Source organism: Hippoglossus stenolepis, chromosome 8 (genome assembly GCF_022539355.2).
Source record: "Hippoglossus stenolepis isolate QCI-W04-F060 chromosome 8, HSTE1.2, whole genome shotgun sequence".
Taxonomy (NCBI): Eukaryota; Metazoa; Chordata; class Actinopteri; order Pleuronectiformes; family Pleuronectidae; genus Hippoglossus; species Hippoglossus stenolepis.
In genome coordinates this window covers 5,518,127-5,529,883 of record NC_061490.1, presented here as the reverse complement: position 1 = coordinate 5,529,883, position 11,757 = coordinate 5,518,127, and the positions used below count along the sequence as shown (strand labels likewise).

General features: G+C 40.5%; 1 protein-coding gene across 2 annotated transcripts; it reads right to left on the bottom strand.

Moving 5' to 3' along the window:
- Positions 1-1,086: 1,086 nt before the first annotated feature.
- Positions 1,087-9,573, bottom strand: ncam3 (neural cell adhesion molecule 3). 2 transcript variants are annotated; one of them, XM_047341067.1, is made up of 16 exons: positions 9,219-9,573; positions 8,606-8,677; positions 8,296-8,490; positions 7,840-7,977; positions 6,692-6,835; positions 6,210-6,327; positions 5,609-5,763; positions 5,371-5,504; positions 5,011-5,146; positions 4,663-4,830; positions 4,439-4,559; positions 3,844-3,973; positions 3,588-3,756; positions 3,257-3,362; positions 3,115-3,163; positions 1,087-2,210 (listed from the first exon to the last, which is right to left on the bottom strand). In XM_047341067.1, the coding sequence occupies exons 1-16, from the start codon at positions 9,280-9,282 to the stop codon at positions 2,193-2,195; spliced, it is 1,917 nt and encodes a 638-aa protein (XP_047197023.1). In that variant the 5' UTR covers positions 9,283-9,573; the 3' UTR covers positions 1,087-2,192. The 2 variants fall into 2 exon arrangements, with proteins under 2 accessions (XP_047197023.1, XP_035020725.2); XM_035164834.2 differs by having other exon boundaries at positions 3,035-3,163; positions 3,844-3,971; positions 4,440-4,559; positions 9,219-9,572.
- Positions 9,574-11,757: the final 2,184 nt, after the last annotated feature.

The window sequence follows — 11,757 nt, the reverse complement described above, 5'->3', positions numbered from 1 at the left end:
ATTCCAAAATTTCAGCCATGTGGTGTATATTAGATACATTATAATTAAATGGTAAATGGTTTTGTATTTATATAGCGCTTTTCTAGTCTTGATGATGACTCAAAGCTCTTTACAGTACAGTTTTTACATACATTCACCCATTCACACAGTGCATCTATTAGATTACACAGTGCATCTATTAGCAGCACTTATAATGTTCTATGAGGGGCAATTCAGGGTTCAGCATCTTGCCCAAGGACACTTCAGCATGCAGATGGGGAAGACTGGGGATCGAACTGCCGACCTTCAGGTTGGAGAACGACCACTCTACCCCTCAGCCACAGCCCCCCATTTACAACACTGTCAGCTAAAATCTTAATGATGAGAACACCTTACATGTTCTATACACCAGCAGCTGCAGTACCAAGACCATTCTCACTGTGAGAGATGATTGTTTGGTCATACTCCTTCCTGCATGGTGCTAATCCATTATGACTTTAAATCACAAATCCAGTTTTGTCTTTTGGCTTAGAATACTTAAGGTTGTTGTTGTTCCAAAGCTTATCTAATAAGAGTTACAAATTTGAATTTTGACAACTACAGAGAATCATCAAACATCTGGGATTCTGTAGCAGTAACAGGACAGCATCCGTGACACCAGAATAAGGAGAAAAAGATACAGCAGAAAAAAAAGGAGAGTTATAGTTTTGTCTTTCTTGAACATGATGTTCAGTGAACATCATTCAGTGACACATTGCCTTGTGTCAGTACGACTGTGGTGCTGAGATCAGGTGGCTGCTTGGACAGTGGTATGTCGCAGGTCTCTTTTAATTTTATCAGCAAAATAAAAGATACATTTTTTTCAAGAATCATGTCATGTCACTCCAAAATGGATTGGTTTCTTCCTTGGGTCATGCCTCAGTCCTCCAAAGAATTTAATGGTTTGGTACTTTGTGAAAAAAACAAAAACAAACATCCGGCTTTTTGGTGGAGATAATTATTATATTGAAAGCATGAATACCAATAAAAAGACCAACACATTTTGTGTCCAATCATAATGATTTCACTGTGTATGATGGAAATGCTAATAAAAAACAGAGATGAAGCTGTTTTACATACAGTCCATTTATTATCAAATACAAAGATGTATATATAACCATGTACAGTGTTCAACACAATACAATAAGAATAAGAAACTCTTTGTTGATGTGCTCAGGTCATTTGCAAACAGGCAAAAAAAGCTGCAGCCAAATTAAATATTAGACTTGAAAAATGTTCATTTATTTTTATGTTTGATTATTGTAACTAATAGTATAGACTAGGAGAGTATAACTAGTCCACTTTGTTTGCATATTATTACAGGTACTTTAAAATGTTTTTTCATAGTAAAAGGCGGTTTTGATTACAGGTCGTCAGTGTTAGTTGCTGAACATGATCAAAAGTATTTTTCAAAAAGAGCTCAACAGTAAAACTATATCTACAAAAAAAACTTAAAATCCAAAGCCTCTCGTTGTGATATCTCTCATGCATGGCTTTAAAATAATAAATATCAAGTTAGTTTAAGTTCAAGCTGAAGGGCCCTTTAAATGTTTTAATAATATTGGTCGAAATGAGAATACATTTTCTAAAACATTATACAAAATGTACATACATATATATAACATAACCAAAAAAGCAGCAGCCAAATGCAATGTTAAGAGCAACAAAAACAGTAACAAAAATATTTTGGGGATTTTTAAAAAGTGGTTTTACACGAAACACTTGGGGTTAAAGAAAGAGTAAATATGACAGGAGACCTTGTGCCTGTCTACAACATTCAAAATGCAGAAGGTAAACATTTTTGTGTCTTTAAGAATATTTAGCAAAGAAAATTAAAAAGCAACGACTATTTTACCCTGTAAATCACAGATCTCAAGATCTGTTTAGCTTGAACTCATCAGAGCAGACAGAAAAACTAAAATATACTTCAAAATGAAACCGTCTCCTGCCCTTGGCGGTTTTGGAGGGAGACGCTCAGGGTTTTGTAAAAGACCAGTATTCTTCTATGTGTGATCAGGACGTTTGACCTTTCCCATGGCAGTAGTATCCAATGTAGCGATGACTTAGTGTTCTGAGTCAGTGGTTGTTTAAAGCTGTACAATATTTCACACGTTCACGCTCATGTTCATTGTTTCACCACTTTCTCGCCTCATGCGTCAGCAGCGGACTGGTTTCTATCTGGATGTGTTTTCCTGCAGGAAAGAAATATTCCATCAGTGAACTACGAGGACTAAACAATACAACTTTCTTGAAAAGGAAGTTAAAAAAAATCTCATTTCAAAATAGACTTTAGAAAATGACCTTCTGCTGTGGATTTGACCTCCGTGTGAGTGTCTGAATGAAGCAATGCCACAAGACAGAATAATGTTCCTCAGCTCAAACACTGGTGGAGCCACTGGAGACTGTCTCTCAGGCACATGTGGCAGGTGTTAGAAGTAATAGTTTGCTCTTAGGTTGGATTGCAGTCAGAGAGGCTGTGACTGTGCATTATGGTTGGATGATGCACATTCCTTTTTAAGGGATAAGTGTCTACACAAAAGATAAGGCTAATATTACTTGTGATGCAAAGAGAAGCCCACATCAAATGTACAACTGAAAACTGAAAGCAATGTACTGTACTATATTTTAGTTGTGTAATTTCAGTAAAGCAGCTGTGGCTCAGGAGGTAAAGCGTGTCGTCCACTAATCAAAACGTCGGTGGTTTGATACCCAGCTGCTCCTGTCTGCAGTTCCTTGCCAAGATACTGAACCCAAAGTTTTCCCCTGACAGTTGTGCTGACAGTGTGTGATAGAAGCAGTGCTGTACATGAATATGGGTGAATGCGATTTCTTTGAGTGGTTGATAAGCCTGGGAAAGCTCTATATAGATACTGTCAATTTACCATTAAGGTCCTTTTCTGTTCTATTGTGCATTTCCCTGATTATGTTATATTTTAGTTTACTGTTTATTATTCTCGCACTTTACTTTCTGTCCATGTTGTTTCATCGTGTGCTGTATGACAGTGAATAAACATACTCGTTTTTGGTGAGGGGGGCTTTGTCGCAGGTGACCTCTGTGAGCTGCCCCCCCTCCTTGGTGATTGTCTGAACCCCCACCTGTTGCATACTGCCTCTCGGAGTGGACATGCCTTTCAGCGTCACGTCTCTGCAGCCAGGACACACAACATGTTACAATGTTTCTTAAACACACAAACACACAGTCCCTCAAAGTCTTCTCCTAAACCTCTCACCACCTCACCCGTTAGTGCTCCCCGATCCTTCCTCCAGCATTTTGAGGCCTGGAACTTGATGTCCAAAGAGTTTCACAGCGATGGTCATGAGGATGGTCATGGTACGGCTACTCGCTTTGAGGAGAGATGACAAGGTTTAGATGAGCTTATGGCAACCATCTTCAGTGTGGTATGCAATGCATTTGTTATTGTAATTGATGGATATTTCATGTCACATTGTTGATGTATTGCCATCTATATACAGTATATTAACATTCTCAGTTGATTAAGGTAAACTAGAAATGCTGAGCCACATTCAAATGTGTTAAAGTGTGGTGAAGGACATAGGAGGCCACATACGAGGCTTTTCCGCGATGGTGAAGTTCAATGTGGCAGGAATAGAGGAACCATTAGTATTCACCGCTGTGACCTCCAGTTGGTAGTCTGAGCCAAAAGACAGGTCTTTAAGGGAGACGGTGTCAGTGGTGGACGGCAGCTGCATCTCTTTCCACTCAGCCCCTTCTTTATCCTGGTTAGAAACAGAGGAGGAGAGGGAGGATGACAGTCAGGAATCGAAAAAAGACCAAAGAAGAGAAAGAGACTGAGAGTCTTTTACCTGTTTGTACCGAATGATGAAGTGCAGCAGAGGCACTCCGCCATCGTCTATCTGCTTAAGAGGGGTAGAGAAGGTGTTGCCCTTCACTTTAATCTCATTGAGCGACAAAACTGGACTGTCGGGTTCACCTACAGGCAGGAGGCAGAGACAGAGGAAAGAACTCATGGACACAAATTTATATTCATCATTTAGTTACAATGATTAATCTAAAGTGAGTTTATTATTTCATAGTATAAAAATTGACCCCTGAGAGCACTTTACCTCCTGAGGATGAATGACAGTAGATTACATGGTGTCACCAACAGTATGAGTAAACATCAGGCAGCAGATGATGATGTCATGGAGAATGTTATGAGGATTGCACGAGAGATAAAGAAGAAAAATTAAGTGATAGCAGATGAGGAGGAAAAACCTTGCTTGTGAGATATTTAGACCACATAAGCACTGGAATGTATTATTACATTAATGCATCACAAATTCAGTCAAATGTATATTTACACACATATGCACCACACATAGAAAGTCCAAAAAAAGTGGATTTGACATGTGTTGTCAGTGTTTGCTGACAGTGTGTTGGAAGTATATGTCACACTTACGTATTCCCTGGGTGCGAACGCTGTTTGGGTCAGAGAACTGTCCTAGTCCTGCTGCATTCAAGGCAGCTAAACGCACTGTGTACAATGTATAAGGCTTGAGGGCGGTGACAGCTAGGGGATCTATGGAAGGAATCAAACATATAATAGATTGAACTGATTTTTGTCTTCAGGGAAACTCACGAGCACACACCTGCTAAGCCTTTACAAAGAGCAGATGTTCTACCTGAAGCTGGTAGTGTGACCTCGTTCCACTTTTCTGCTGAGCTCTGCCTCCACTGCAAGGCAAAACTTGTGATTGGCATTCCTCCACTGATGGGTAGAGTCTTGAGGGAGAAGAAGACTGAGGTAGGGCCAGGCGAGACCGACAGGTAGTGAGGGAGACCGGGCTGGGCTGTGGGTCAGGAGGAGGGGAGGAGGATTTAGGAAGGAAGAAGTAAAAGTTATAAAATGGCATACAAACATAAAGTACATGTATGTCAGTGGCAGAGGTGCGTAAGCATGGTTTAGCTACCTTTCTGCCACTTAACTCCCTTTTTATTAATGAAATTCAAAGCCAAACATGAACTCTTACTGTATATTTTAACATCTCTGGATGCATTCCTAGATATGCTGACTGCCATGCAAGAATACGTCCCACCATCAGAGGGCATCATGTCATCTATCAGCAACACACCGTCCACCACATGGATACGACCAGAAGTCGAGTCCTGACAGAGGACGAAGAAAACAAGAAAATTACATATTAGAAATATTGTCATCACATAAAGGTTTAGCTGTAAATGCAAACACTCACAGTTAATTTAGCCATCACAGTGATAAGAGTTGACTTTATTGAGCCATAAATAGCAGTCATAATCATATTAATCACAAAATATGTATTATATTCATGAATTAGTCGTGCCCATGTGTGTACATGTCCATGCACTTTTACCAGTGTCTGTCCATTGTTCTTGTTGAGCCAGTGTAGCTCGGGCTGAGGATGTCCAGAGACGTTACAGGACACAGACGCACGCTCGCCCCCTGACACGCTCTGCTGCACTGCTGACACAAACACCTCTGGGGCCTCTGAAATTAAACATTTCAATTGAGCAATTAACCAGAGATTCTCAGCAGCACATTTACAAGGGTCACTATAGTACAACTAGTCACAGTGGAAGATCTGAACCAACCAAAAACATGAAGCATGATGGTTGCACGGTCCTCTCCTATCTTGTTGGCTGCGGTGCAGATGTACTCCCCGAAGTCAGCTCTCGCTACAGCCCGTATAGTCAACTGACTGCGGTCTGAGTTGAACTGATGACGAAAAGGGTCTAATGACAGCGGCCTGGGAATGGGAAAAGAAGAGCAAAGAACATACTGAGTGATATTCTAGGGGTTCTTTAAAAATCTGAGTTAAAAATATGACACAGGCACAACATTATGAAGGTGAATAAGAGAAAGAAAGAAAGAAGCCAAAAATAGAGAGAGAGGAAAAGTTGGAAAAGAAGACGAGTTATGCTACAGAACATAAAAAAAAACAGATTGAGACTCAGCAGACAAGATGTTACTGCTACATTGGGGATACAGAGATTCAGGTGGGCACTGAATTAAACAACTGAAACATAGATGATTGAATATTTACGAAAAACATCTTAGCAAAACTGGAATCAATGAAAGTGCAAAGCAAAATGTTTAGGCATTATTTAAAAGAGGCTGAGAGAGTGAAAAGGTTCATCTCTGCTACTGTGTCCACATTTTATAACCAATGTGATAGATGGAACCAGGTCTTACATGGTCCAGGTGATATTGGGTTTCGGGTGGCCGTCCACCAAACAAAGCAAAGACTCGTTGGTTTCTGATCCAGCCATTACTTTCTTCACCTCCTCTCTCAGATGCACTTTAGGAGGAGCTGCAGGAGGGGATTTTATTTTCACCAATATTATGTGCAGTATGTGTAAAACAAATGCATGGAAGCATTTTTATAACATATAACATAACATGTTAAAAACAACATTTGTCAAGACAATTGCCCAACCACTGACACCTACCTGTCCATAAACACTAAATGGTTGAGTGCCATCAGGTGTTAGGTTACACAAAGCAGATTTTGTAAGAACCAGAAAAGATCTTGGTGTCATGAATGATAGTATAGCATATAATGAAAATATTATATATATATATATTCATATAAAAAAAACTGAAAGACAATACTAGTTCCTAACTACAGAGTATTCTTTTGATAAGTACACTATTTATCCCAAAAAGCAACATACCGTTGATAACAACAGAGACAGAGAGCTGCTGGTAAATGGTTCGTCCTCTGATCTGCGCCTGACACACGTACGTCCCAGCATCCTCTCTCCTCACTTTTTCAATATGGAGTGTGTTATCAGGAAGTCGACGCAGACGTCCTCCCTCTGACATTAGAGACAGCAGCACAGAATAGCCCAGACCGTCAATAAAGCCCAAACACTGATCTCTGTGAGCGTCCAAACCATTCAGTGAGCTTGTAAAGCATGAAGCAAATATCTGAAGGGTGTCAAATATTGTTATCATTATAAAACAGCACGGGTCCACTCAAAGATAAACTATGTGACTTTAAATTTTTTTATTTTTTATCAAAATTTTGCATTTAACGTAATTCAATATTGAACTTGAAAACAGCAACCTGCATTAGTTGATTTATTTAGCCACTTGGCAGTAATGCAGCTCTGGGCTCAACACTGCACTAAGGTGTTTTGGGAAAACTGCAGTATTTTCAAATTCACCAGCAAATATTCACCCTCTTTATCTAAGCTCTCAAATATGGGCCCATGGCTGCTTGTAAAGGTAAATACAAAAGAAAAAATATAAAACATAACCAAATTGAGAATTAAAACTCACAAAGTCGCTGATGCTTTTGCAACATCTGATTCATCATTATAAAAGCGATTCTATCCCTCATTGTTAATGCAAAATATTGATTGGAACTGAATACCTGTCTTGCTTTTTCATCATTAGAATTATACTATACAGGTATATAAGTAAGTTTTACTTCAAGTTTTACTTGTACTGCTGGTGAATGAAGCATTTTGTCGACTACTGCAGCTGCATACTAAACTGCGCCTTCATATATACATTTATATACAGACGATGTCTTAATCTTCTCCTGTAATTTCAATGCCACTTCATCTTGTATCTTGCATCTATGCTTTACAAAACTAATGAAATGAGGTGAAGATTTTGATGAAGTGGTGGCAGCGGGAAACTTTTTTTTTATCTATAGGGGAAACACTTTTTGTTTATTACAGGCCATTTATATTCAGCAGCTCAGCACTCACACATTCAGTCAGACATCTAACAGTGCATGTTTACAAAATGTGGACAGCTTTTTGTAACCATGGAATAATCCTCGCAACCTGCAGGGAGGTGCTGGTTTTACCTTTAGAAGGGATTTCTTGCGTGTTCCGAATCCACTGAATGTCCACTGCTGGCCGGCCAGTCGCCAGGCACGGCACCACCCCGTTTGTGCCCTCCAGAAACTCATGGTAGATTGTGGTGCCTCCAAATGATGGACCCTCTGACAAAGGTAGAGAAGATTAGGGTGCCAATACTTTCTATGCAATAAACTAATTGAAGGAGTAAATGGAATTTTGCTTCATAAGACAACTGCTCATATACTCAACTTGAACAATTCTGAGAATTCATCAATATAGCGTGTGTGTGTGTGTGTGTGTGTGTGTGTGTCTGTGTGTGTGTGTGTGTGTGTGTGTGTGTGTGTGTGTGTGTGTGTGTGTGTGTGTGTGTGTGTGTGTGTGTGTGTGTGTGTGTGTGTGTGTGTGTGTGTGTGTGTGTGTGTGTGTGTGTGTGTGTGTGTGTGTAGCCAGCTGTTACGTACCATAAACAAACAGCTGTGCTTGGACCTTGTCGTTGTGTCCCGATTCGAATTCGCACACACAAGTGTATTTGCCTGTGTTCTGTATAGTAACATTCTTAATGATCAGCTTAGAGGAGGTCTCATCAATCTTTGTCACCTTTTCTTCTTCAATGTCTTCCCCATCCTTCTGCCATGTTATATCTGCCTCTCCTCCAGCTATAGCACAGGAGGGAAGGAGGGAAGGAGGGAAGGTGTGACAGTAGACGTGGAGATTGGGTTCAAACAGAAATGTTTCAGTCACATAGACAATTGAAACAAGAGAGTGACTCACCTTTACACAATAGTAATGTATCTCCTCCAACCAGCACATCTATCTTGTTGGGTATGATCTGTATCTCTGCATCTAGAGAAAGAGGAATTTAATTTATGTTTTCATTCTGCTGCTTCATCCTATTACAGAAGGATGTGGGGAATCACAACTTTAAGTATTTATTAAATAAAAAGATAATACAAATTTGAGTCTATGATATTGGTCTTTATTTTGTACTACTGTTCTACTCCAAAAAATCACAGTACACACATTTTTCAGCTGAAACTTAAATTACATATGTTTCTTTGTAAAGTCCTATCCTCCCTAATTCTTTAAATATTATGCTGTTGGTGCATTTAAAACTAGACCATCCTTTTATTAACAATGAAACATTCAACTGTTTACAAGATTGTTTTGTATGCTTACTTCAACAAAAATGTCCCTGTTTATACAAACTTGGATATATGATATTTGGGACAAAAACAGTAACAAATTGGTTATTTCCTGAGTTTTTTCCTGCTTACACTTAAATAAGCTTTCTTTTGCCGAACAGTCTGAATACTGCAGCCATCCAGCGTGTATCAAAACACAATATTACAACATTGTAAATCCCAATAATGACAACAGATCTTACCTGTGCCACACACCAGCAGCAGCAGCAGTGAGGCCAGTCTCAAGAGAGCTGATGGGTTCGTCATATTCACCTGGCTGCAGGTTACCAGACTTCAAATCAAAAACTCTGCTGTTTTTTGCTGTTGAATCTGGATGTTTGGGTTTTCAGTAAGTGCACAACTGGATAGAATGATAAAGTTATTATCTTAAACCAACAAAAAATCTACCACACAGCAAAGCACCTCCAAATATCTTCAGCTCAGGATCACGCTGATGTACAGACACCTGCTGTCACCAAACCATCAATAATGACTATGACATAGAGAGGGTCGGTGTCAGAGGTTATATAGGAGCACAACGACTGAGATGAGAGGAAGTCGGGGGAAGAGAGAGAGAGAGAGAGAGAGAGAGAGAGAGAGAGAGAGAGAGAGAGAGAGAGAGACCCCAACCCCAACAGAGTAACTCTCAGTAATGTGTCTCAGTCTTTTAGAAGTTCTCTCTGTGCTCACTCCTGCCCCAATCTGTCCTTTGTCTTTCTCCCCCTTCCTCACCCCCCACCCCTGCTCTCTCTCTTTCTTTTCTCCTCACCCTGTTCCCTGTCTCTCCCTCTCGACTACCGGATGAAAGCAGGGGTAAGCAAGTTGCTGAAATCAGTGACCTTCAGTGACACGTTCTTTATCACAAAGACAATGCTCTGGAAAAAACAGCCAATGCTCCAAGATTGTAAAAATAGAGCATCTAATCCTGCAGGCCAAACACAAGTCAAGTCGAATCTAAAAATGAACTTGAAAGACCTGAATCAAAGTTAAACTTTAATTAAAGTCAGTGCTGTTTCGACCGAATGGTTTTAACTGGCATGATAGGGTGACAAAATCTATTGTTTACAGCAGACGATTGTGAAATTACTGATAATGTGAAAATGGCACTAACAATGTTAGAGTTCCATTTAATTGTCACAATAGGTGATGCTGCTGCAAGGTCCTGGTTTTGTATGTGATCAACCACAGTCGCACATCATCACTTAGTACATCACTGTATTATGTTATAAGTAACTTTGCTTTTTCTACCATGACCATAGATTGTATAGAAAAATTGACGACATCACTGCTCCCCAAAAGTAAAGCCAATGCATCTCAATCACCCCCTGGTGGCTGGCTGCAGTATGGGTCAATCCTGCCTTCCCCATGTTTGTGGATGAGACATGGAACTAGAAAGTACTCGTCAAATGTCATTTTCTCAAAGATGGTATCTGTCACTGTAGGTAATTCTTCTCACAATGATGTATGTTGTTCGAGTTTAATTCGTTATTTGAGGCCAAAGAACGTGGTGAAATATCATGATTGATGGCTGAAACTGACTCATGATTGGTTGAGTGCTGGTATCGATGGGACCTTGCCACCATGGCTCCATCCCCTGACCGCTACTGCACAGACTTAGCAAAGATGGCTGTGTTCATATCCAGCATACTTTGGCTTCAATTCTGGATGTGAGGAAGTTGAGACATGCTGTTCATCTTTATCTACAGTTTTTTATCAAGACCAGTCAAAATGTCCCAAATTTACTGTTTTCTGTCTGTAATATATATTCCCAAATGTAGCCTATGGCAGAAACACTCAGGCACGAACACGCTGTCATTGTTCACTTTCAGGGACATTACATAGACGTTCAAGCATTCATTCCTTACACCCTCACCTTGACTTAGACCTAACCTTACCCTGATCATAACTGACTGATTGAAACTACCACTGACACAGAAATCTAATTTCCAAGTAGGGACACAACTTTTGGTATCAGCCGCCGCCAGTCAAGTTTCGTTCCTCTGGGTCCTATAACTTCCATTGGCCCACAGCCAGCCTGCCCCTCCCACCTCCCACTTGATAGCCTATCAGTGCATCCACACCAGCGTCCAGCAGGCCAATCAAAGGGTAGAGAGCCCGAAGGGGGCCGCCTATCAGGTTGATTATCAGGAGGTGCTATTATGGCTCATTAGAATGGAGTGTGCTCAAAATGAGGGCTGTTAACAAGGGCCATTAACAAGGGTGGGCGCACGCTGCCTACTGCTTCTTTCCCATTTGTTTGAGCTGTGCCTTTCTCTTCTAAAGTCTACTAATTATAAAAACCCTTGTTTTCACTGATGCTGCTGTCCACACAGGGTCATGACATGTCCAAGACCCAACAACAATCAATATAATAAAACATCTTATGACAGAAACCATAGTTTCTATGTCTCTTGGAGTCACAGAAGTGGTGGAACAACGGTTCACACAGTTACCACACAGCAGGAACGGGCTAGGGTCAAACCTGAGGGTCAGCGGGGGCCTTTCCCGGCAGGTTCTTCCTGTGCTTGAATTATCTCACCCTTGGATCACCCCGTGAACCTCATGAAATAAGTTAATCGTAGCTTTATGCTGTATTTTATATTTGTGGCCTGTTTAGGGGCGAATCCAGTGGTGGGGCAAGGGATGCACTGGCCTCAGCTGAAATCTGATTGACCCCTGAAGTGCCACGCTACTTTAATAAACTAGTCCCTTACTAACTATAAATATAATCAATCTAAGCTT